At 46.3% G+C, this 27,776-nt stretch overlaps 1 protein-coding gene across 2 annotated transcripts in view; it reads left to right on the top strand.

Moving 5' to 3' along the window:
* The window catches only part of LOC138513667 (zinc finger CCCH-type antiviral protein 1-like), a 406,876-nt gene that overhangs the window by 144,349 nt on the left and 234,751 nt on the right, over window positions 1-27,776 (top strand). For both annotated transcript variants that reach the window (XM_069628726.1, XM_069628727.1), the window contains exons 2-3: window positions 8,173-8,308; window positions 19,571-19,850. In XM_069628726.1, coding sequence (XP_069484827.1) covers window positions 8,173-8,308; window positions 19,571-19,850 — 416 coding nt within the window. The remainder of the gene's footprint in view (window positions 1-8,172; window positions 8,309-19,570; window positions 19,851-27,776) is intronic.

Here is a 27,776-nt window from a genome sequence, read left to right as displayed (position 1 = left end):
GTGTTGATTACAGAAAAATATTGCTTGAAAACTGGCAAACAGTATCTCCAAATGGTAAATCACCTGTTTTTGTTTGTTCATTTGATAGTTAACAATACTTTTTGACATCGCTGTGCTGATGTGGAGCATCAGATGAGTCTGTTTTCAAAGTCAGAAAGTGGGGGAATAATTGTATTGGGTTTCAATACTAGATGGAATTAAAACAATGGAACTACCCAAAAATGTCGAAACACAAATACTGAATGCGCATTTTGTGTGCATTCGGCGTGTAGAAAATGCTGAATCTCTTTATACCGAACGTGGTTGCGGTGGTGACCCCCAATCCCAATGTTCGCTATAATGGGATTCTGGGGCCGCAGGGGTGGCCCCCGCTTCAGACTCAAGGGCGGCGTTGTTAAAAAATAAAACCTTCTGGGGAAATCCCTTCTGGGGAAGTCCTGACCCACTTTAGGGTTGGGAAAAATCCACCTGAGGGAGACGGGAGCATCAAAGTATGAGAGTGAGGAAGCGGGGGAACAGGTAAGTGGGTTACCGGGGGTAGCGGGTACATTTAATGCCGGATTGGGTGCTCCATGTGAGCACTGTGTATTGTGTACGTTGTGTTTTTTTTTTGTTTTATGACTTTTTCGGCCTCGTTTTTATTGTATGCAGACTTTTCAGCTGCCAAATGTTCAAGTGTATGCAAGGCAATGTGTATCGAAAGTGGTGAGTTAATATACATGAAATGTGTATGCCGGATAGATTGTTATAATGCTGTCATCGCCATCTAAGAGATTCAAATTGGGGTATTGTTAGTTTTTTTTTATTCTGGAGAAGATTAAAAAAAGTGTTTTTCACTACAGCCCCCTCAGTAAAACCATTAGCAAAATATAGTTATTAGAAAGGAGTTCAGTGAAACACGGATGGTCACAGTCCTGTACTGTATGTAAGATACTTATCGTCTGCAAATGGGTTCTTTAGCACGCGCACGTGTGGGCCCGAAAGAGTGTGTGGCCACTCTCACATTCATTGTCATTGTTATAACTAACTGAATAGGAGTGGAGGCAGTTAAGATGGTAGTGTCCCGCATGTGTTGCGCCCTCTCAATCTCCTTCCTTTCACAGTTGCATTACACGCTGAATGATCAACTCCTTATTGCCTTCACAAAGAAGAACCAAATACAGGGTTTCTGTCAACAAGCTAAAGGCTATTTGGAGGTAGAGGAGGTCTTTCCATTCCCGGCTCACAATTGTACCGCACATCGTTTGTACCACATATTGTTTGGGGCAAACTGAGGTAGATGCACGTTTGCTGACAATGTCCCGTTGAATGCGCCGGAGTGGTTATAAGTGAAGAAGAACCATGTGACACCTTTTCATTTACCTGACATTCTTTCAGGCATCCGCTTCGATCGAACTAATAACCATGTGACCTTGACTGCAACTACAGGTGCTATGTTAATATATTGCAAAGCCATTGAGGGGAATGTGCACTCCTGAGCCATCAGCAATCTGGGGTGACAAATACTTAACAGGGATTCATGGAACCATCCCAGCATTCATACATTTTAACATGTAGTGGGTCAAGATGCATTTTGGCCCTTTGATGAAATATGCAGTAATTCACTTCAGAATGAATTCTTTATATATATTTAACTTAGATAATGTCTAGTCAGTGCATTCCCCGGGATGCACATGGACTAAATGTAACATAGTACAAACTCAAATCTAATAATATATGAATGGTCCAACATGGAAATCTTACTTCAAAGAATCTACAAATCCCTAATGTATGGCAGATATAGATGCCAAGCGCAGTGTTGAATGGGGGAGAACACAGTGGCAACCCCTAACTCTGACCCCACTTGGGCTAGGATCCTGAAGGGCAGTCATGTACCTTCGTGTTCAGCGGCACTATCGCATACAACATCTTACGCAGAACCTTGTGGACCCCCTTGGAAATGTTTCAAGTAGGCCTCTTCTCAGCCACATAAAGCCGTCACTGTAAAGTGGAGCTTTGATCCCTGAATCATATCATTTTTAAATTTGCTGCGGATGTTGATTTTGTTGGACATGTGGCTGCTGGTCAAGCAGATGTTGTCTTTTACAAACTCCTTATCACTGCCATTGCCTGTTTTTAGTTTCGAATTTGCAGCAATTGATGCAACCTTGCCTACCAAATTGAATTCATTTTTGGAAGCTTCGAGTTCATCTATGCTTAAAGCTGCGTTCATGAATTGGAAATCCACTAAACTTCAAACAGAGTAGATAATCCAGTGAAATGCTTCAAAAAGGACATTGAACTTGATGTCCAAACAATCATGGATCGATGAACTCAGACTTTACTTGGCTCCGTAGACTTATCAGTGGTGCTTTGATGGATGTGTACATATGTCACTTGAAATCTTTCTCCTTATAATCCCATTTGTTACAGGATTTCCCTTAAAATGTACTTATGTTGTGTTAGGCCTGTATCTTAAATGATCAGGCTTGCCATGAGAAGAAGGCTCTCAGTTGGGTCCGTGTCTTCTGCAAACCACCATCTGTGTTGCCATGCATTTAAGGAGTCCACGCTTTCCCATAGGCAAAGGTAGCTGCCAGGTGCAGAAGTTATAGGACCCATGTGTTGAAACATCCAAGTCGTTCAAGGGGTCCTCTGTCACATCAAAAAGCGCGGATAGTGCTGTGACCTAGGGTGAACGTGGTTTGATGACAGACGATTATATTGTAAATCATCATGTGATCTCCCATTTTATGTGGTGACATGTCTCTCCATTGGTTTGGCTGGGGCTTGAAGACTCGAAATGGAGGAGAACTATGCTAGATCCTCAAGAGTTCAGGTTGGGTTGGTTTAATTGTGAGTTAATAATTTAGCTTTTGCGTTGCTCTAAGGATTGTTGGTCATTCAAGAAAAAATACCTGTTTATGACAAAAACAAGCATGTGTGTGTGGAAATAGACCATTTTGTTGTCGATATAGCCACGTGTTACAGTGCAGATGAGGAAGGTCATAGGTTTATGGATGCAATGAGATTCTGGCTTTCCTGAACCATCACAGGTAGGAATTTGGTGATAGAATGAATGTTGTCTAGGTGGCCAGTGGTGGTGGAGTAGATCATTCATGATGCTTTCTTAGTTTTAGTTTTTATGTCTCTGCTTTTGGTGAGGATGTTAGATTCTAGCTGATTGGTGGGCGACAGCGTAACTTTACTTGCAAAATAAACTCAAGAGCACTTCCATCCAAGCTAACAGCGCTGCAACGCCACATTGGGTAGAAGACAATGTGTCCAACTAAAGCCACTTGCTGCTTCTCACATGACCGCGCAGGCTGGAGTTTAGGAAACGGCATGTCTCCTAGAAAAGCACTAAGAGCTCATTTCTGCGAAATACATCCCTATTATATTTTCGCTCTTCACCATCAGGGAACACTCCTAAGAAAAGGCATGAGGGATTTCAAAGATGGCGACTTACACATTTATCATAGATGAATAAATAAGAGTCTTCCCCTGAGAACAACTTTCCTTGGGTGGCGGCTCTTTGAAGTTTACAGCTGGAGCTACTCCAGCCTTCTGCAACATCATTTCAAGGCAGATACCTCTTAAGATCCTGTACACTGCAGGGTATTCAAGCCCCATGCCAGCCAATGGTTGTCACCTAACCTTTAACACCTGTTTAACTAAAGACCAGTTAAGACACCAAGCATTTACTTTTATACAGCATTACATTGCACTTGCCGAACACCCAACCGCCTCAGGCACATCAGCCAATTACCCAAGGTCACATCACATTGACTTGATGCTGCATTATCTTAAGGAATATTCACAACCCCAAGTCGAAACATTCAGCCAGGCAGCCAACCCACATCTAGTTTGTGTGACGGGGTCAGAGTCATGACCTCATCAGGGGGGTAACAGGCACAGGAGGCCTAAAAGGGTTTTCATCAAAGCCAGCCCTGCCCCAAAGCTGGGGTGAAGGAGAGGAGAGGGCCTCAGTCTCTGCCCCCCTTTGTATGTGTCATGGCTATTGAAAGTGGCACCACAGTAGATATCCCAATGCCTGCCAAAGCCTATTTTGGGGAAAAATGTGTTTTGTTTCATATTGACGGACTACCCGTACCAAAGTCCATGTAGCAACTGAATTGGTATTTCGAGGGATTCAAGAACGGTAGCGCCGGTCAAACACCACGTCCAAACAACAAAAGGAGACTCATTGCGTCACCGCGATAGCCGCACAGCAACCGAGCCTCGCACAAGAGAGTCTGATTTGACCGCTACACTCGAAAAGAGGGCAGAGCTAAATGAGAATTTTTTTAAAACCTCCAGTTGTTGTGGGGGGAAGAGTAAGCCCAGCTCGGCCCTAGGAGTCAGATGTGCAGGGTAACCAGTGGAAGGCAGAGGAAATGCAAGGAAAAGGAGGCCAAGGATATAAAAACCCTTTGAGAGCCAGAGTGAGGGGTGTTTGTATGAGGTCAGGTGGAGTTTGTTTTGTTTGTTTTAATATTTATAATGCGCGCCAGACCCAAGGATATCAGGGCGCAATAGGCATCAAGCAGGTTTTCAGCTTTAGTTACATTGCTGTGCAGTCAAATATGCATACAGTATATACAGGATGTGTACAAGCAGTAGGTCATATAAAAAAATACAGTGTAATCATAAACAAAATATACAGAATATTAGGGAGTATACAAGAGAGATTGGCAGGGTGGGGTAGGTGAGGAGAAGAGGTGTGTGGCAGTGGGTTTGGAGTGGGTGGTAGACCGAGAGAGCAGGTGGAGGAAGGACGGGTGTGCGGAGCATCACAGAGATTATAGCAGGTGAGATGCTCGTAGTGTGAGAGAGTGGTACCTGATTGTGAGAATGAGGCTGGGAATGAGTGCCTGTTCGATATATACCGTATGCTAGGGAATAAGTATACAATAGAAGAAGACTGAATGAGTGGGAGTAACTGAGGGAGTGAAATGACTGCATGCGAGAGTAGAGTAGATAGGGGAGAGGAGAGAAGAGGTGAGTGGAGGAAAGGATAAAGGAGTAGAAAGCAGGGCAGAGATTGTGTGAACATTGGAGAGACAGGACAGGAGAGTAGGACGTGAAAGAGAAGAGAGACATGAGAGAGAGGGAGGAGATTAAGAATGGAGGAGAGACGGAGTGAGGGCAAGAAACATCAGTGAATGGAAAGAAAGGGAGCAAGAATTCAGAATGAAAGGGGCTGGGTATTTAGAGAGGCGCTACTGTGTGCCTACATAAATAACCCGACCCAGGGGAGCTTTTGGGCTAGGTCACCCCTAGAAGAATCCCAGAACGAGTAAGATAGATCAGGCCATGGCCTTAAGGCCATCATCTTAGCCAGCTTTTAGATAGTAGGGGTTACCAATCCCTAGCTGACGAAACTTGTGTTTAGGTGCGCCTGTCCTAGGGAGGGAAAAGCCCACAGGGACCATTAGAGTGCCACTGCCCAGCAGCCTACAGCTAAACCATCGAACATCTTCAGGTGTAAAGAAAAAATGCAAACTCTTGAACTACACTCTAAATTATATCGTGAGGCCATCTGTGCCATTAGCTTAATGGGACCTCTCATGCAACTCTTTCAAGAATAAAAGGCATGCGCCTCTTATTCAAGTTACTGCTTCAGAGGTAACAATGTTCACTCATGTGTAATCAAACATGCACTGTCTGCCTCACTCAGCAAGTGTAAGGTCTGACAGATTCTGAATGGTCCCCCTTTGCATTCCTCACAGACTTTGTAGTTTATATAACAGAAGAACTGACATGCATGCTGAAGAACAGATGGGATGCTGAAGAACAGATGGGATGCTGAAGAACAGACGGGATGCTGAAGAACAGACGGGATGCTGAAGAACTGATGGGATGCTGAAGAACAGATGGGATGCTGAAGAACAGACGGGATGCTGAAGAACTGACATGCATGCTGAAGAACAGATGGGATGCTGAAGAACTGATGGGATGCTGAAGAACAGATGGGATGCTGAAGAACAGATGGGATGCTGAAGAACAGACGGGATGCTGAAGAACTGACGGGATGCTGAAGAAGAGATGGGATGCTGAAGAACTGACATGCATGCTGAAGAACAGATGGGATGCTGAAGAACTGATGGGATGCTGAAGAACAGATGGGATGCTGAAGAACAGATGGGATGCTGAAGAACAGAAGGGATGCTGAAGAACTGATGGGATGCTGAAGAACAGATGGGATGCTGAAGAACAGACGGGATGCTGAAGAACTGATGGGATGCTGAAGAACAGATGGGATGCTGAAGAACAGATGGGATGCTGAAGAACAGACGGGATGCTGAAGAACTGACATGCATGCTGAAGAACAGATGGGATGCTGAAGAACAGACGGGATGCTGAAGAACTGACATGCATGCTGAAGAACAGATGGGATGCTGAACAACAGATGGGATGCTGAAGAACAGACGGGATGCTGAAGAACAGATGGGATGCTGAAGAACAGATGGGATGCTGAAGAACAGACGGGATGCTGAAGAACTGATGGGATGCAGAATAACAGATGGGATGCCGAAGAACTGATGGGATGCTGAAGAACAGACGGGATGCTGAAGAACAGACGGGATGCTGAAGAACAGATGGGATGCTGAAGAACAGTTGGGATGCTGAAGAACTGATGGGATGCTGTTCTACAGTTGGATTACATTTTAAGTTACAGCCCCCTTTTGTTTGCACTAGACTTAGCCTTATGTATGATGGAGTTAGCCTCTGAAAGAGAGGATAACCTGTGACTATATATCAGTGGGAGTAAAGAGACTGGGTTTCTATGTCCCAGGAGCCAGGCAAGGTCCCTCTGGCTCAACAGGATACTACTGATGCAAGTCTGTGCCCTGTGACCTGCTATGCTTGCTGGAAGGAACCGCTGGCCTGGTTGTGGTAGTATATACTGTTGTTGTTACTCTTGAGGAGGCGCATGCTCTGGTATCACCCATTGTCACCATAGGCAGTAGCCGTCTGTATCCATTGCCCATCTGGCATAAGTTATTATAAGGTGCCTTCTCGTAGGCTAAGACAAACCAGCAGGAAAAACCCAGTGCCTATGCTGAGATGTGTGTAAGGCAGATCTGGCACTGTGCACCGCAGCGTGTGGAACTTCCTTCAAGGACCCCACTGAGCACAATAGCACTGTCCTCTGGGTTTATAGCCCACATCATGAAATCCTCCTCACTTAAAGATAAAGTAGTCACAGCTGGAAAGATAGGATTTGGTTGTGACTTAGCCTGGGCCCTGGACAGTATGAAACCTCCCGACCCCTACTGCTGCCCAAATTAGTATGCTGTGTATTATCAGAAACAAGTGACTGCTACCACTGGAAAGTACTATGGGAACACAATGAGAGTTGCTAGTTGGGCGCCATGATTACCAATGCATGTTCGGACATCCCCATCTTGGCAACTGTTCTTCAACAAGGATTCATGCATTGGGAATTTCCTTTGCTTCTGCACCAATCTGACCCACCTTTGTGGTGTTGACTTAACATTGGAACAATGGTAGTTCTCTTCTTAACATGGAAACACCGACCTGCAAGGAAAGCGTGGATCTTGCACTACTATTAATTAGACAGATATGTCCATTATGCAACTTCTTCCAAAATCAAATATCTATAGGTTTATATTCTCATTGGGAATGTAAGAAAATGGTGTGGGATCTGTTAAGCCTATAGTGCCCAAAGGCTGTGCTTTTCAGTTTAAGGATTTGACCAAGTCTTATGTGAAAGAAATCCTGGTATAGCCATTCACTGTTCAAAAATTGAATGAACAACTTTTAGAATTTGGAGCCAATGACATCCCATAAGCACTTAAAATCTTTGAGGAATTAAAATTACATCCATATAAATGATTTCCTACTTTGTATGCATATTGTCTTTTTGCCTGGTTAAACTATTAAAAAGTCAAATATTTTGGGACTGGAAATGGCACTTAGACTGTACTTTCATTGGCTTTGACCTTGGGTGTATTGATAGACTCTTTATAATGTCAACATGATGATCTAATGCCTCGCACCTTTCAAAGTATTTATATTTGTTTCTGCCTGCTACTGATTTTGGTAGCAAATACATAGAATCTGAAACATGTTACTTACCTCTACGAAATGTTTCCCTATGTTCTTTCTTTTTGAAACAGGGTTGATCATTTTCAAATTATTCTTTCATGTTCTCGTATTTTTCAGTAAGTTTTGCAAATTCTCACATCATATCCGTTCGATCGAAAACAGAGCTGTTTTGAAAACCCATGAGATCAGTAACCTCAATGAAAAGGAGCTGCGTGTGTTGCTTCAACTCAATGACCCCTACTGTCTACCCGAGGTGAGTTGCTCAAGAAACAACAGCAAGTGTGCTGTGGTTCATCATGGATGCTTCAAATCAGAAATAGACTTGTTGATAACTATTCTGCAGGATGAAGCGACCATTGAGGTATTGAAAGCTTGCAATGACAATAGTCCTTCTTCTGAGGTTGGCCGTGCAGGAAAAACAAGCGGTAACAGAATAACTTCCACTTTTACCACACCATCAAATTCCGAAATTGTGGGTAAAGGAGAGGACAATGCTCCAGAATATGGCTGGAGGTCTTTCCTCCACTTTACTACCAACATATTGACGGGCTACTGTGGGCAGAATGATCAGCTACGGTAATTCCCTCAATTACCCAAACCAGACCTATCATTTATGGATTTTAGTGCCAAAACGAGTGGATGTACTAGGAGCAAAGTGTAGTGGAATTAAAAAAACAAAAATATCTGCCAAACTACCAGGCCCAATGCCCTGTGCTGATGGCCTCACATGTATGTATACAATGACTGCAGAAAAGTACAACTAGCTCCTTTACTGTTGTAGCACAAAACGAAGCTAGTTGGTCTCTATCTATGCCTTTGCTCAATATCAACACTGTTTGCTCTTTGCGAGTGACAGCATTGTTGAAATTCAGTTCTTTTTTGTTTTTTCTTTGCTTAACAATTTCACATGTACTGCATTTTCACAGTTAAAATATGGTGCCATATTGCTTCACTGTAAAAGGAGAGAATTGCAGGAATGTTTCCTTGTATGATTATTGTCTTTTGATTAATTATGCTAATTCAACATTTCTGTCACTAATAGAAGTGAACTTTTGTGATTATAAAAAAAAATATGTTTTCCTCATATAAATGAGCAGCAAGGTTACTAACAATTGTGGTGCGCTGAAATGAGGAGTCGGAGACAGAGGTGGCATTTCAATGTGATTTTATTTAAAGAAAGAAGAAAACACCTTCCTTTCCCTAGTTCTTAAGGGTAATCCCTACCTAACCAAGGAATAACTGGGGTGTTTGTCGTGTCAGTGTTAGAAGGTCTCACCTGTGTCTCGCAGTTGCTGTCGCTGGTGGAAACCTCGGAATCAGACATGCCAATGGTGAGTTCCTCGGGAGATCCCTTCTTTGTGAAGAGATAGGGTCTGTTCCACGAGCTTGCCACTTTTGTTGGACCGTGAAACAGTACTAACACAAAGGGCGTACTCCATGCGCAGCCCTGAAAGGGGAAAAAGCCACGAGGCACAAAAAACACCTGTTGATGTTTCATTGTGGAATAAGAATCAGTCCAGAATCCAGGAAAGAGTCTAAAATGAAGCCCCTGGTAGAGAGATGAATCAGTTCAATAATCCAATCAATATGTCTGAAGAAGTCGGCACTGGATGAAGGGATGGTTATAGTATTGTAATCCGGAGGAAGAGTCAGAAGCCGCAGGCACTGGCTAAAGGGCTGCAGACTGAAGCCAATGCAACGTGGTAGTGGAACCCAAACTGCATAGGAGTACCAAGGAGGGCAGGTAAGAGCCTAAGGAAGAGTACACAAATAATATAGGATAAGAGGAAAAAGAACCAAAGCCAGTCAGCACGATAGCACAAAAGGGAAGAGAAAACAAGGAACCGAGCAAACCGGGAAAACAAGAGGGAGAGCCGTGCACCAGCAGAGCGAGTAGGAAGCGTTCTAAAACAGCTCCGGCCGGTATGCGAGCAAGCACTGAAAATGGAAGGTAAGCGAAAGAGACAACGACGCGAAGTAAGTAGCCCAAAGCGCCCTGATTCCGCTCAGAAGGATAACAGTAACGGAATCGGGAGGCAGCCCAAGAGATAGCAAAATAAGAAAACCCCAAAAGGACAGAGCAGGGAAAGGGAAAGCACGAAGAGAGAGAAACCGAGAAGGAGAGAGTGCCGGTAGCAGGAGGGCAGCGAGGCAAGACTCATGACCGGCAGGAAACAACATACAGAGAAAAAATAACAAGATGAATGAAGGCAGCAGAAACGAGAAGAGGTGAGCAAGGAGGCACAGAGAGGCAGGTAAGTTTCACCCAAGGCGAAAACAGAGCGAGCAGGTACAGAGAGAAGTTACTCCTGGTTTCACAATTCTTATCCTCAATGTAATTACAGAGACGAGGGAGATAACTCCAGAGGCTGGCTTCACAATTCTTATTCTACATAAAATTAATGAGATGAGGGAGATCACTCCTGAGGCTTTCTGCACACGTCCCCACAGCCCTAGCAGATCTCCTGTAGCTCCCGTTACCTTTAGTTTGGTCTGAGCATGTCACTGGTTCTTCCTGGGGTTTCGGGCTTTGGCATTCCCAGCCAACGCTTGTTCGGCTTCTCTCTTCTCTCTCTGCGGTCCCGCTGTATCTTTGCAGGCATTCTGGGCAGGCCGTATCAGCATAGTTGTGGGACCACTCTGTCCACCTGCCCGCGGTCACGCCACATCTCCCGGAATTCCAGATTCCAGCTCGGGCTTGCTCTTGCTCGGCCACAGAAGGACTTTTCTGGTCTGCGGCTGGCGTCCTCTCAGTTCGAATCTCCTGGACTAACCAGGCTTCACACCTGTTGCTCTTTTTACTGAGCCCTTCTTTGCTTTTTATCTTGTTTAGCTGGGACCATCCCAGCTGAGTGCCATAGTCTGTCGTCAGGCTTAATTGACTACTTCTTTTGTCTCCTTGGGGCCATCTCATCCCATATATTTCACATGAGTGTTCTGCATGACTCTGTGAAAGTTTTTCTTCTTCACAGTACCTTCATGGTAAAAATCCTGTTTAGACTGAGCATTCATATTAAAGGTATCTAATTTCACACAAGGTGGAGAAGGAGTATTGCATTAGTACACAGTAGTACTGTCAGCGTGCACATCAACAGATCGTAAGGGTTTCATAGTCTTTATGGAAAGAGGATTAGGGAGTTCCATCATGGAACGGGAGTCCTTAACACCATAGGGGCAGTCTCTCCTTGCAAATTCCTCCCGCTTTTTACCACCCCTAGCTAGACTGTCGGGTAGCGGCCTCACCTCCCTAGCTTCATAGGGAAGGGCCCCCCCTTGGGGAGAAGTGACGTGATCCCATGAATCATCGCACAATCCAAACCTGGAGTGCCTCCCTGCAGAGTGCAAGAGACACAAAAATCTTAAGAGGAAGACAACACTCGGCTGGTGATTTGAATTGAGAACCAGAATGCGCCCCTCACCCCACAAGACTTACACATTGTCTAGGGGATATTCTGAGTGAAAGGGTGTATGCTTACTGTTAGGAAGGGTTTCTTAATTTCTACATGGGGTAAAGCATCTTAGAGTGGAACAGCCCTATGATCCTGATGTTGTCTAATGTTTTCTAGAAGGTATCCTGGGTTGACCCATGATGCTTTATTGCCTCACATAGTACATCTATCACACCAAATTTCTGGATTAGCATGATCCTTTCTTCTTAGAGAGGGTAGTAGGTTTTATGTTCTGTTTAATTGCCCAATAAGGATTACCTGTCTGATTTGTGTCTAATAAAGAATTACACGTTGACATTTTGAGTTTGAGTCATGATGAAGCAGGGTATTAAGGAAATAAATTGACTTTACATCTGGTTTGACAGCAAATATGTTCATAAGGATGGCCCCAAATGTGTTTCTTCTTGTCCAATATGTGCACAAAAGCAACCAAGGCGTACACCAGGGTGAAAATATTGTGGTTGTCGGCTCGCCAATGGCTACTGTAGTTGATTATCTAGCATGCTGAGTGAAGCATTCCATACTGTAATGTTCCCTTGGTCCACATATGAGGACTATCAGATTTAACCATCTGGATGGAAAGGTGAAATGGGCATGACATACCTATGGCCCATCTGCTGCCACACTTCATTCCAGTCTGCTGCGTTTAGGTTTTAACCCCCTCCTTGCTGCCATTTGTTATCATTAAATATGGTATACATTCAAACCCTCGATGGCGGTGAGCTGAGTAGAGTGAATATTAAGATGGGCAACAAACAAGTGTCATTAAAAATATTATGTTCTGTACAAGTGTTTTCCATATTCTCATCAACTTCCCTCACATCTTCAATTTCCCACCTTGTTCCACAACTTCACATCTTCTCGTCTCTTCACCTCAACTCCATTTTCACCACCTCAGTTAATGTTCGCTCATATCATCATCTTCATATCATCATCTGAGAAATCACTCCTTCACCTCACCACTCAGAAATAGTTTTTCACTTGACTGCTTTTTATGATGTAAGGCTTTGTTAAAAGGGTGGTGGTATTGTTTGTGCTAATACTGCCAAACTGAATTATTGAGATACCAGCGCCTCCGTTCACACTATGCGGTCGGGCGCTGCATGTCCATCACCCCGATTCTGGCCCGCAGGAATGCGCGCTTAGGAGTCAGGAGCACGCTGCCTCCCACTGCCATATACTCTCTTCCCAACAGCCCATCCCACATGATCTGTGCCCCCTCCACACGATCGCTCTCACCTCACCTCCCTCAACGTCCCTCGATCAGAACTCTTCACGCCGGCACCCTCCATCTCCATGAAGATTCGCTTTCTGCCGTGATAGGCACTTCACCGGATGCCCACTCGTCGCTGCCAGACCCTATATCCTTGCGGTTGCTTGCAACATTTGCAAAGACGCTGCAGTCATCTGTTACCGCAGCACTCTGCGCTGAAACGCCGCCACATTGGGGCGCATGCGCCCAGACTTGTACTTTGCCGGCACAGACTACAACAATTTCTTGCAATCGGGTCTTGTGCCCACGCCCTTCCTTTGCTTATAGCGCTGTACCCAGTCGCGGCTCCCTAAGCTTGGTTAAGCACCAGACTATTGCCCAGCTTGCCACCAGGTGTGTGTCACCTAAAATATCACCACTGTTTGCAGGGCCTACTACATTTACTGTTGCCAGTGTCACATTTTCTCTGTGATGCCCTAGCCCTGTTTCAATGCTTGCTGTCCATCTACCAATACCTTCATGTGCTGTTAGTGATGTTACTAGCCCTGATTCTATGCCTGCAGCCCATCTACCAATACTATCATGTGCTGTTAGTGATGCTACTAGCCCTGATTCTATGCCTGCAGCCCATCTACCAATATTGTCATGTGTTGTTAGTGACACTTCTAGCCCTGATTGTATGCCTGTAGCCCATCTACCAATATTGTCATGTGTTGTTGGTAATGCCACTAGCCCTGATTCTATGCCTGCAGCCCATCTATAAATATTGTCATGTGTTGTTAGTGATGCTACTAGCCCTGATTCTATGCCTGCAGCCCATCTACCAATATTGCATGTGGTATTAGTGATTCTACTAGCCCTGATTGTATGCCTGTAGCCCATCTACCAATATTGTCATGTGTTGTTGGTAATGCTACTAGCCCTGATTCTATGCCTGCAGCCCATCTACCAATATTGTCATGTGTTGTTGGTAATGCTACTAGCCCTGATTCTATGCCTGCAGCCCATCTACCAATATTGTCTTGTGATGTTAGTGATACTACTAGCCATGTAGGCAGGCCTGCGGCCCACGCACCACTCCAATCTGGCACTAATACTACACCCGCGGCTCCAGCTATCAGCCAGGCTTCCCTCCAACGCAGGGCCACTGCTCCCGACCACCTGTGCACCGTGCCCCCTCCCTCTGCCACCCCCTCTCCCGTCTCGGATATCCCACTTAAATGTGCCTTGGTCAACTCCTGCTCCCTACCAGCACACACCTTGGATGTACATGACCTGAACATCAAGGACAATCTTGACCTACTCTTTCTCTGCAAGACTTAGTTAAATGAGACCACTGGCCCGGCCCTTTCCCTTGCTGTCCCATGTGGCTATACCATATTTAGGCAAGACGGACAGGTCAAAGGGGCGGTGGAGTAGCTGTCATCGCCAAGGACACGCTCACCATCAGAGTGATCCAAGGGGAATTGGTTCAGAACTCTGACTACCTCTTACTCAAACTGAAGCTCTCCCTAAACTGTACTATTGCCTTCCATCTTGTCTACCACCCGCTAGGCCCCTCCATTGACTTCCATGAGGCCCTTATCCACGCACTATCAGATAACCTCAAAAAATCTTCCAAAGTAATACTCTTGGGTGGCCTCAATCTAGGGCTGAATGACCCCAATGATGCCAACGCCTGCACCCTCCAAAAAGCCCTTTCCACCTAAGGGTTTACTCAAGCCATCTCTAATCCTACCCACACTAAAGGTTGCATGCTTGACTGGGTTTCCCATCACAATTGTTCCCTCCTCGACTCGGAAATCTTTCACATTCCTTGGTCTGACCACTTTTGCATCAAATTAGACATCAGTACCTGCAAGGGGCCCACAAAATCCACTATCTCTCTTCCAGCTGCATTCTCGAGATGTTCGCGTAAACTCACTACGGAGAATCTATCCCCCGCCTCCTGGCACCCGCCCTCTTGCCCCCCTTCCCTAATGACCTAGAGCTTCTGGCAAAAGCATTCAATACAGTCATTACCCAAGCGGTAGATGTCATTGCTCTGCTCACCCTTAAAAAAGCCTGAAAAGCAAAGCACTCTAATGCCTGGTTCACCCAAGAGCTCCTGGAATTTCGCTCTAAAAAAAGGGTAGTGCTTGCTACTTGGAAAAACAACCCTAATGACGCCTCTAAAACACCATTCAAGATAATCTCTAAACATTATAAAACTGCTATCATTCAGGCTAAAGCCACCTCATTCAACTCTAGGATTGAAAATGCTAAATCCGGGACAAAGGAAATCTTTGCCATCTTTAGAGAATTGGAGACTCCCTCAACCCCACCTCCTACTCTCCTGAAGGACGAGACTTGGTGTAATAACATTCAAGCTGCCATGCTTGACAAACTGGATACCTTGCACACCAAAATCTTAGCCCACCAAAAGGCCCTGTCTAATCTACTTGCTAACTGTCACAATACCTCCACCCCAGTTACCCATCCTAGCCAATCCCCGGTGTTTGAATTGAAGGATATGAGTGAACCGGAAGTCATTGCCCTCCTCAAATCCATCAAGCCGTCTAATTGTAAAGGCGACACCTGCCCTGCTCAGGTCATCAAAGACTGCCTCCTCTCGCCCCATTTATCACCAGCTTCATTAATTCCTCCTTCCAGTCTGGCCATGTCCCAACTGGACTCAAGGAAGCGTGGGTCCGACCGCTTCTAAAAGAAAACTCCCTCGACCCATCGGTCCCAGGGAACTACAGACCATTACCACTTTCCCTTTTCTGCTAAAAATCTTGGACAAAGCAGCCTACTTGCAAGTCCACAAATTCCTTGAAGACAACCCCCTTCTTGGTCTATGGCAGTCCAGGTTCCGACCACAAATAGATGCCCTCAGACGCAGGCAAACCTGTGCTCCTCCACCTCTTAGACCTTTCCACTGCCTTTGATCTGGTGGATCACAAGACCCTCTGCCATCATCTCTCCTCCGCAGCCAATTTCTCCCAGAGGGCCTGTGCGTGGATAACTTTGTTCCTACAGGAAAGAGTGATGAAGGTTTTCTCTGAATCCTCATGTGCTAACCCTAGTCTCATTAAATGTGGGGTCCCGCAGGGTTCTTGCATAGCTCCCACCCTCTACAACTTCTTCACGAGGCCCCTGTTCAAAATCCTGGACGCCATGGGCATCTCATACACTAACTATGCAGATGACACCCAGGTGCTCATCCACCTCTAGGGTGATTATCTTTCGGGCCTGAACACCCTCAATTCCATTTACTCAATGATCCATTCCTGGATGGCAGAAAACTGGTTATGTCTCAACAGTGAGAAAACTGAACTTCTGCTAATTGGATCCCCCTCCACTCTGAGTAAATTGGACAAGCAATACTACTCCTTCACCGTTGATAACATCCCCATCGCTGTCTCACAAGTCATCAAGACACTGGGCGTGTATCTTGAACCCAACCTGACCATGGATAGACAGGCTAATGCTATTGCACCCTCCTCAGCCTATCACTCCAAATTGCTTAACGCAGCCAGACCCTTCCTCTCCCAACAGAATTGCCTCTTACAGAGTGCGTGCAGGTGTTTCCAGCTTCCCAACTATGGCCGCCACCTCTTGGAGCACCCTCGCGTCCCAGATTAGGTTGATTGACTCTCATGCTGCCTTCCGGAAAGCCATCAAAGCTAGGCTCTTTGTTTGAAATGGCTTTTTTACCACCTGTATGTATCTGTTTTTGCATCTAAGTAACTTTCATCAAATGTATTATGTAACGAAACAACCTGTACTAAGCATTACCCTGTTGGGCCGCATTCTTGTAACCCTGAATCGAGCCTTCTTACGTTCCTCATAGCGCCTCGAGGTCTGTGGGCTGTAGTGCACTCTATAAATCCAAAAATAAAAATAATAAAAATTACGCTTTGGCCATTGCTGCCATTGTAAGTAGAGGTGTTACTAGGTGAATATTTTGTATATGGGTGACAAAATCCATAATTGCGTGGAGTGGTAAAACAGGCAGAATTCTGAAATACCCCTTATTTTACTGTTACTGCTGTCATGAAACCGAGCAAGATCAACAGCAGGCAGATACATATATCTATAATCCAAGCAAGGTGTATTGGGGATATTTACACAGTTGGGTCAAATCTGTAATAAAAAAAACTAATTAAATTAGTGTTTAATAACTACAACGGGGTGGCTTCTCCTTTGGTCAGCGTGAGAAATATCCTATGACAACCTTCAGACAGCGCCCCATTTAATCTCAGCTTTGTAAGATTCAATGGCATTCGTAGGATACTTTCTGCTGGAGATACTCTCTGCGAGGTTCAGTGGGATACCCTCTCCCTAAATTCACAGCCCTTGGTTCTATAAGCCCTCAATCCTGGTTCCTTCTTGAAGACTATAGTAATTTCACAATCACTCGAATTCCTGGAGGTTTTTAAGTGTTCCAGGTGCTCATCTGCTTCTCGTCCTGTGTACAGTGGAAGATCCTGCCCAAGTATGTCAAGGTCCACATGTGCCTACAAGGTAGGGCTGCAGCGGGCTGAGATTGGGTCTGGGCAGGTGGAGGAATCCCCAGAGCATCCACCTGGGAATTACTAATGCAACGTCTTCTAATATATCAGGTGTCTCTCCTCCAAGGTACTATCTCTGTTTCCTGGAACCACAACCCTCTCTACCTAATTGTGGATTTGCAACCGTTGTGCGCCTAATGGGATCTCATATCCTCTCCACTCCTGTCCAGTAGGCTCCTATTTTACCTCCTCCTGTACCTCTTCAATGCTCTGTAATGTGATTGTATCTCCACCCTCTCTTTTCTGGCTACCCGTGTGCCTGCTCTTTCTCCTGAGCTTTCTCAGTCTCCTTTTTGTTATTCCTTCTCTCTGACTTCTTAATGCCCATCCTCTTTACTGCTCCTCTCCTCCTCACTCCTGATGTTCCTCCTAAACATCTTCTTACTGCTCTATGCGCCCTCTTTCCCTTTGTTCTCCCTGTAAACCTCTCTGTGTTTCTTCTCCTTTGTGATAGTCCTCCTGACCCCTTCCTCCCTTTCACGTTTGCTCGAGGTCCTTCCAAACTCCTTTCTCGTTCCTCTCTCTCCTCAAATATTCACAATATCCTCCTTTCCTCCTTCCAGTCAGCTTCTCCGAAATTTGCCCTTCTCCTGTTTTTCTATTTCACCTTTTGTCTTCTTCCCTCCTCGGGCCTCCACCTCCTCTTCTCTTGTGCCGCACTACAACTCCCACCATCCTGTGAGGGCTTTGTAATTTTAAACATTGGTAGGAGAACCAATCGGGGTGCCTCCATCGCTCACCTATGCTCAATTGGTAAGGTTTATTGTTCACTCACTCCCATTCATGCTTTTGAATTAGCAAGTGGGGTATGGACGGTCCCAAGGACCCACCGACTTGGACTGATGGACTAAGACCTCTTGAAGGCTGGGCATCTTTGTTTTGCTTTCAGGCATCCATACAGCATTAAACATTGATGCAGAATGACAAACAGTCTCAAGAATCAGACTGCTCTTCTTAGCGATCTAAACTCTCCCCTGCACTCAGAAGTACCTCAGGGGCGTCATTTGGGGGTTCCCCTGAGGCCTCCCTTGCTACCCGTGGGGTCTCCTTTGCTACCCCTAAAAAAAGAAAAAAACATATATATATATATTTATTTTAAATGTAAGCTCCTGGGCTGTGGCCAGTGCTATGTGGCTCTTTGTTTCTGGAGTGGCTGGCTTTCTTGTTCAGGCCTCTTAAAAAACAGGGTGTTGCAATAGTGTAACAATTTGAGCCTAAATAAGAAAGAATATGAATAACAAATTTGTCTTTATGGAATTATATACAATAATTGCTAATTATATACAATAATTGCTAGACTCCTTAAAGGTTTATTTCAGGCACTCTTCAGGTGGAGAGTCACTGATTTAGTCTGTTCTTAAACACCTCAAGTCAGCCTTTCAGCCTTCTGAGATTGATAAATGAGTACCAACACAGGTTGGGTGATATTGTATGTATATTTGTTCTATATAAAGCGCTTAAGTGTAAGTGCTTTATAATAACACATCATTATCATTTGGCCTTGGATGTGTGCTTGCATTCAGAGTAATTTGGTAATATGGGCCTATACACACTGATATTAACGACACGTATGGTGATCCATTCTTGTATGAAATGTATATCACATTATAGTGATATCGTAACCATATTTGTTGTGTACGTAGGAACAATGCTACGTGATGCCCTTTCCTGTTTTGTCAAGGGGCGAAAGGTCATGTTCCTTCGCTTCCCGTGATGTCACTTCGGGGCTGTGTCAAATGACATCACTTCCTGTGATGTTATCAGAGGCCAAGGGTTGTGTGATGTCACTTCCGCTACCCCTGGCATTTTGGTGAAATGACGTTCCCTGAAGTACCTCCCTCCATAAACTTGCCTTCCTGTGCAGCACTCTTCTCAGGGGCCTCGACCTGTATTTCATTTCCTTTATCCACTTTACTACAACTGGATTATTTTCCTGCTGCTGATTTATGACATGCCCAGAGCTTATCGGTTGGACGGTCACCAAACATCACATTCCTGCTGGAAGTGGGGACGGCAGTCTAGGGGACCGTACCTATACCACCTCCGGGCCTAAATCTACTTAGCGGATGGTGGTGCCCGGCCCACATGACACCTGCAGCAGCTGTCCCCAGACACAGATATGAAACCTCGTCACACCACACATCTTATAATGAAGCCCTTCGTTTCCTATCACCACACATGTTCAATCCTAACGTCCACTGATACTAATATATAGTTTTTAACAGAAATTGATTGAAGGCGTGCAAGCAGAATTTATAATGTTTCTGAAGTTTATTTGACGTATTCTTTCACTTTAGGTATGCCGTGAATATCAAGGACATAAAAATGCAACATGCCCCAAGGGAAACGAATGTCACAGGCTCCACGTTTGTCAGTACTTTGCCAGGGGCCAGTGCCGCTACTATAGATGCAACCGATCACATGACCTGTTGGACCCTGATGCCATCAAGGTGCTGAATGTACGGGGCCTGAGCGATGAGATGATCAACAATGTTCAGCTCTTGCGCATCCACCAGTGCAACGAGGCACGGAAGGAGCCTGGCAAGCAGGAGCAGCCTAAGAGATGGAAGAGCAAAGGTAATGCACAAACAAAACTGCAATTGTACCACTTGCTCTGTTTATTCACTAATTAATTTCAATACTTCATGAAAGTCCTGGAAACTGTGTTCATGGGTCATACGCTTGCTCTCAAGAACATTATGAGTGAGTCCTTTTCCTGATCATTTCTATTCCCACATATTTCTGCACTGATGCCAAAAATATTAAAACTATCACAAACTCCACCCCTTCCTTTCATCATCCTTCTGGACAAATCTCTCATGTTTGTCTAAAATCTGTTCCCCTTTCTTCACACCTCCTCCCCTCCTACTCCCTTATCCACACCTCCAGAGACTGAGGTAATGCAACCCCTGGCAAGGGATTACTTCACACTTAAGACAACCCTCAGTACTGTAAGATCACTATGGTGGTGACTGGCACAGTATAAAAGCTGAGCAATATAGCATATCTATTTGCCATTGGATGCTGCAGTGCCATTTTATTTCAGACGTATTTAAGGAAGCAGGATTGAGAGTCGGCGGGAGTTGATCACAAGCAGGTCAGAGGCATAGCCAAAGTCTCTGCTGAAAAAACAAACAGGTGAGTACAATGTCTTCACTTGCAGGATGGTTTAATGGATCCAGTCACCCCGGAACTTGAATCCCAGACCACCAAGCATCGGATCCTCCAGCCAGGAAGCCAGGATTGAAAACAATAGAGAAGGTGGCTTGAGGAAGATTGGGGAAAACCGACCACACCGATTCCAGCAGCTCGGTGGACAAAGAGGGGCAGCCAACTGGCAGAATACAGTCACTCGAGGGAAATAATTGTGAAGGTGACCCATTGGTTGGAAAGATTTTCTTTTTACACATTTCCTTCATAGATTTCAATGGGACACCTTTTCATTTGGCTTGTTTTGAACCTTGTCCTGACTCTTTGGAGGTAATTGAAGTTTTCTGCCTTACTTACCTTACCCATTTTGCTCATTTTTATGGGGAAACTGACTAGTCCCTAAGACTATTAGTTCTGAGAGACTATGGGCCTCATTATAACTATGCTGGTCCCTTGTTTCCGGACCAGCATATTACAGGGCTGCTGTCAGAGCTGTTGTGCCCGGCAGGTCTGACCCTGCCGGGCACAGCGGCCAAGGTAGGCAGACCGCCACGGAAGCACTGGCACCGTTAATAACGGTGCCAGTGCCTACGTGTTCCCCATTCCCATTGAGTCCAATGGGACTTTATGGGTAGAGTTCATGGTACTCTATGGGAATGGGGAATTACAGTTTACCAGTGCCTAACTTTCCGGACAGCCGGGGTTTTAATCCCCCCGTGTTACCAGGAAGTCAGATACCAGTAAATCATTACGCGTCCGGCGGCAACCTTCCGGCAACACCGTCCCAGTTAACACCGGACCCGGAATGAGAGCTCTCTTTATGAATTCTTGTATTTTTTCAATTGCACACATCACCTTACACTGAGGTGCAATTTCAGATACTTTGTACCCTCATAACCTTTTTAGATATAGGGCCTCATTAGGAGTCAGCCGGTCCGGAAACACAACGGTGGCGGTAAACCCACCGCCACCGTTGTCTCCGGACCGGCTGATTCCGAGTTCTGACCTGGCGGGAGTAACGCCACCTGCCTGCAGACGGAAATGGAAACACCGGCTCCGTCATAGAGGAAACCAGTGTTTCCATTGTCCCCATGGAGTCCTATGGGGATTTACGGAATTCCGCCTCCGGAATTACCGGGTCACCAGGGTTGTAATGCCCCGGTGATTCCGGCAATCACAGAGGCGGTAATTCATTCCAAGTCCAAAAGCAACCTGCTGGTTTTTCCAGCTCGGTTACCGCCGGACTTGGAATGAGGCCCAAAGTCTTTTTGCTACTTTTCAATGTTCATAAGACAAGCTGGTGGCAGTTGTGATATCTTTTACAGTTTTTGTGTTATTTTACTGCAAGTGGCTACTAAAGATGGCTAGCACTCGAAGATGGTAATGCCATGAGGGTTTTTGGTTGTTCCTTGGCCTTCTTCCTGCCTTCTCAGGTGAAGAAATGCCTTATATGGAAATCCCTTTCCCGGGTTAAACTGTGGATTGTGTGGGCTAAGGGGCCTTTTTTGTGTATGTGTGTGTCAGTCCCAATCCACATCTCTGGTGCCTGAAAGTCTGTTGCTGGGCAGGTGTGGTGACCAGTGGCTATCCATACTTGGATAGCCATTGGCTGTTTGAATGTTTCAGATTTTTACAATAGGTGAGCTTGCTCCCAGCCTGAATCTTGGGTAAAAGGAGGGCTCCTGCAACTGTTCATCAGATCACTGTTGGAGCCAAGGCTTCTACGAAGAAGAGCAGCCTGCTGATGACGCAAAGACAACCTCTGCAGCTGACTAGCATCAACTCCAGCGATTTTCCAGTGAAGCCCTGCTCCTCTGTCTGATCTCAAGAAGACCTTCATTGATGCTTGGACCCCTAGACCAGTGGGAAAAATCAGTCTTGACCCCTGCTCTACTATCTGTGCCTGCTGAGCCTTCAGAAATTTCCCTGGACCAACCGGTGTACTGATCAGTTCTCTCCTGGCCTACCTCGCTGCAGCCATTGTTATTCCGAGTAGAGCCTTGGGAATTTGCAGATCTTCCGCTTGAGCCGCAAGCTGTCTCACTCCAAGGGAAGCTGTGGTGGACCTGCTTCTGTGTTCAGTGTTGTACAATCACCTGTCACCGCCTGACCTTGGTGACTCTGATTGCAACAATCCTTCTTCCTGTGAGGTGACCTGAGGGGGTCTGTACCACAGAGGGCTTGACCTTTCATTGTTTTTGGGTCTTCAACTAGAAGCTGAACAGAGCCAAGTCCTGTGCACCGCGACCGACCGAAACTAAATCCTGATACTGAAAGTGACCACTGCACACAAGATCCCTGGACCTTCCTCGTCCAGACCAAGCTAAGATGATTGTGCCCCCAACGGATTCTGGAACACCTGCAGTGGTCCCTCGAAGAATCAGAGACCGGAGTGTAAGTTAACATACTTGTTTCTAAAGAAGCTATGCTTTGGAACTTGTGATTTATGGGCACAAGACCCCATACTATCTTAGGTTTGGACTTATGAAGGTTGAGGGAAATTGTTTGTGGGATGGTTCAGCCTATTTTTTGTGGGATGGTTCAGCCTATTTTTCTCTGTATCCTACTACTCATCTGTATTGCACCAGTAATTAATTCAAATGCAATACTATTCTCCAAATGGTGAATGTGTATATATGTTTTCTGATGTTTGTTAATCTGCTTAGAATCACATGCTGTGCATAGGTCCGACATCCAGTGGTCACTGCGGAGTATTGCATTTTGTTTTTCGTAGTCGAAAAGGGGACGTCGACAAGGCGTGTCTGTAACACTATCCCTATAGTGACGTGCGTTGTACCCACAATCCCTCACGCGTCGAGGTCCCTCAGATTGTTTTTTTCCGCCCAGTTTCTGGTCGCCTTTCGCGGAGCTCCTAGAGAGACATTGCTAATACTTGCCACGGACCTCGGTCCTTTGTTATACTTAATATATTATTAACGATCCCTCCCCTCGACGTTAGCTGTGAAGCTGTTTCTCCGCCGAACAGGTTTTCGACGGAGAGGAAGAGCGGAGGAGATCCTTCGGCGCTGCCGAACACGTGGCCTGGCCTCGACGGCCAACATACAGTAGGGAGAGTGGGGGTTCGAACTTTTATCTTCTCTTTGAGAATGTCTTTCCTTCTCCCCTTTCTTTCCCTTGGGGTTGTTATCGCCAGCTATTATTGCCTCAGCTATGGAGAGGACACCTTTTAAGTTCTGCCCACGCTGCAGGGGCAAATATACTTGGAAGGATAAGCGCAAGCTCTGTAATCGTTGCTTGCCCCTCGATCACAAAGAGGACAGCTGCGCAGCCTGCAAGCTCTTGAAACATAGAACCCTTAAAGAACGAAGGGTTAAGAGGTGGGCGGACTACGCGATGTCGAAGTCAGTTTCCTCACCCGCTGCCGCTGTTACTGAAAGTGACGAGGAGGGCGATAACTCGACGTCCGTTACGGAAGTCATGAACCCCCAGAAGGAGCGTTCCCGCTCCTCGACGTCCGTCCCCGGCCCCGACGGGCTCGGCTCACGCCCTGCTTATGGGGATGAACACCCCGGCAACAAGGACGCACATAAACCCCATAAGGCTAAACATACAACCCACGGCTCTTCTTCGTCGAGAACGAAGGATCCATCAGCGCCGAAGGGGACGCAGGGCACTCCGGCGTCTACCGCAGACCGTAAAGGTCTCAAGCCCCACCCGCAAACGCAGCCGCGACCAGCGATTGGGCTTTCATCTAACACGGGCGCTACCCCAAAAACATCCGACGTAACGCTCCATAGAGCGGCCGTCGAGGTACAACGCGCAGCGCACACAACGTCGACACCAGAGCCCTCGACTGACAAACTCGTTGTCGAGAGCCTAGCGAGAATTGTCTCCGAAGACAAACGTGCGCGGACGACGAAACAAACGTCGAATACCGCGACGAGAAAGCACAAAGGTAGCCAAGAACTGCCCCTTTCATTGAAGGACGCTTCTGAACTACCGGAGGGCTTTTCAGAAGGAGACGGTAACCTCTCGTTGACGTTGTGGCAGCGTTCGAAGCGGTTCGAAGGTGAAAACACAGATTTCCCCCCTCTAGACTATTCAGGGGTACCCCATGAGACCCTTGAAAGACTCCATTCTTGCATGGAGAAAATGGAAAGGTTTCTAGGAAACCAAGACCCACCCACTCACAAAAGACAAAGAGAATGGCCCCAGGATGACCCTAGAGTCAAGATTCCTAGGCTGGTTCCCCCTTCCACAAATGTATATGACCTCACTGAGGAGGAGCAATACCTTCAGGAAGATGAGGAGTGTTTGGGTGGGGAAGAAGAAGAACTGGAGGAAGAGGGGTTCGAAGAAGATCCTTACACTAATTTCGAAGAGGATACAGCTACCTCGCAGCCCTGGCAATCCCCGTCAGTGCAGCCGTGGCAATCCCCATCAGTGCACTCAGACCCTGATGCCTTTCACCCTTCTCCTCTCAAGGATTCACATATTGGGAACTCCTCTCCCATAGATGACCAACCTTCAATCAATGCACTATTGCGCAAGGCAGCAGCGCATTTTGAGCTTGACACAGGGGAGACTCTTCCAGACATAGACTTTGTGGAAAGAGTTATTAAAGAAAAAGCCCCTGTTAGCCAGTCTATTCCACTCCTGGCTTCTATTAAGAGAAGAATTTCTCCTTCCCTTTCTAATCCAGCTTTAGTAAGAGGGGTCAACCCTAGAATAGAAAAGCTCTTCAGCCCTTCTTCCTCTGACCCTTTATACATCAGAGGACACTCTATTCCGGACTCCCTTGTAGTTACCAACACAAGGAAAAGAGCAGGGGTACCACTATCCACTAGAGAAGCACCACCTGACAAAGAAGGCAAGAAGCTTTACGCACTTGGGAAGAGAATCACGACCTCCGCCGCCTTCTCTACTAGAATTGCTAATAACAACTCCCTATTAGCTAGCTACGCAGATGCACAGTGGAGCAAGCTGCGCAGCGAGGCAGAGGACGCACCTGAACCCCTGCGGTCACGTCTGCTAACTGTAATATCAGAGGGAACACTTGTAAACCAGGGCATCGTTAAGAACTCCCTAGATGCCGCTGAGACTGCTGGCCGATCCCTGGTTCAGGGAATACTGCTCAAACGACACGTTTGGCTACGCAATTCAGGTTTTAAACCCGAAACCCAAGCCTCCCTCATAAATAAACCCATAGAACAGACGCATCTGTTTGGGAAGGCAGTTGATGAGGCACTAGAACATGCTAAGAAAGAGTTTGATACCATCAAGACTCTTGATCAAATATCTAGACCCCCTAACAGGCGAGGCTATGGTAATAGACGCTCCTTTCGTGGCCAAAGACAGCAGCAAAACCAACAACAATTTTACTCTGCTACCAACTGGCCCTCTAACCAGGGTAACACCCAGTCCAGCCAAAGAGGCCAACGGCGTGGCAAAGGAAGAGGTTGTGGCTCCAGCCCCAGAGGTTCCACGCCCAATACCAGCAAATGACCCGAAGATTCGGGTCCCCTCCCATGCATCACCGGTCGGGGGCCGGCTAACATCGTTCCTATCAGCATGGGAGGGAATATCGTCAGACCGATGGGTATTATCAACCATAACCCACGGATACTGCATAGAATTCAACGGTTACCCGAAGTACAAACCCCCACGAAACCAACGCAGATCACCGGAGCACCTCACCATTCTTTTACAAGGAGTAGAAGAACTACTGAAAAAAGAAGCAATAGAACCTGTCCCCCTATCTCAGGTAACAGAAGGTATCTACTCAGTGTACTTCCTTGTACCCAAAAAGGACTTAACCATGCGCCCTGTATTAGATCTGCGCCCAGCGAACAACTTTGTCAAACCACAGAAGTTTCGTATGGTGACCTTGCAGGAAGTAATCCCACTGTTATCACAGGGGGATTACATGACAACGCTAGACATGAAAGATGCATACTTTCATATTTTAATGTTGCCAGCACACAGAAAATACCTCAGGTTCAAAATAGAGAACAAACACTACCAATTCAGAGTACTACCCTTCGGGATAGCTTCTGCTCCAAGAGTATTCACAAAAGTACTAGCAGTAGCAGCGGCCCACCTGAGAAGGCTATCCATCCCAATATACCCTTACCTCGACGACTGGCTCATAACCGGGGATTCTTACGAAACATGCTTCTCCAATACCCAAAAGACCGTAAACCTTTTGTACCAACTGGGCTTCTCCGTCAACGAAAAGAAATCCAGCTTAGAACCCAGCCAAACCAAACAATTTTTAGGGGCTCTAATTCAAACAAAGGACGGCCTCGTCTTCCCCTCCAACGAGAGGGTCCAAAACATGCTGTTTCAGATCCCCCATTATGTAACAGGTCGGGAGGTGACGGTACGCAAAGCTATGCGCTTGCTAGGGATGATGGCGTCATGTATTTATTTGGTACCTCACGCGCGTCTGCGCATGCGCCCAATGCAGGAGTGGCTCAACAGCCAGTGGTGTCAGGCCAGCGGACAATGGGACGATCTAGTGGTGGTCTCGCAGGCCTTAGTTCTTTCGCTGAGGTGGTGGACAAGAGAAAACCTACTAATAGGGAAGACTTTTGCCACACCCGCGGTAGAAGCCACTCTAACCACAGACGCATCCCTCACAGGATGGGGGGCTCACCTATCCCATCAGACTGCTCACGGAGCGTGGACTCCGAGCTTAGCATCCAAACATATAAACCTGCTGGAACTTCTAGCAGTGTTCAAGGCACTGAAAGCCTTTCAGAAACACCTGCAAGGAAAGACAGTGATGGTCCTCACAGACAGCACCACAGCCATGTACTACCTCAACAAGCAAGGGGGCACTCACTCTCCAGGACTGTCCAAACTGTCCCAGAATATATGGAAGTGGGCTCTCAGACACAACATGTTTCTACTATCGCAACATGTACCAGGGGAACTCAATCTGCTAGCAGACAAGCTCAGCAGAGACTTCCCACTGCCCGAAGAGTACGAATGGCAATTGCACGAAAACATCGTCTTAGACGTCTTCACGCAATGGGGATTTCCGGAAATAGACCTGTTCGCAACTATGGAAAACTCACAATGCCAAAGTTACGCCTCCAGGTACCCCCAGAACCAATCCAAGGGGAACGGTCTGTCGATTCAATGGTCAAGGAAATTTGTTTACGCCTTTCCCCCGACTCCCCTTCTCAACAAAGTGGTGCACAAGATGCACCAGGAACAGGTTACCATGATACTAGTGGCCCCAATGTGGGCCCGGCAACCTTGGTTCGCTCACTTGATGGAGATGTCCCTATCTCCCCCAGTGAAACTTCCCTGCCCATACAACATGCTGTCACTAGACAAGGGCAAGACACTGCACCCATGCCCTCAGACCATGAACTTAGCAGC

The sequence above is a fragment of the Ambystoma mexicanum genome, chromosome 12, assembly GCF_040938575.1.
Source record: "Ambystoma mexicanum isolate Mex_15411 chromosome 12, UKY_AmexF1_1, whole genome shotgun sequence".
Classification (NCBI taxonomy): domain Eukaryota; kingdom Metazoa; phylum Chordata; class Amphibia; order Caudata; family Ambystomatidae; genus Ambystoma; species Ambystoma mexicanum.
This window is presented reverse-complemented; position numbering and strand designations above follow the sequence as displayed.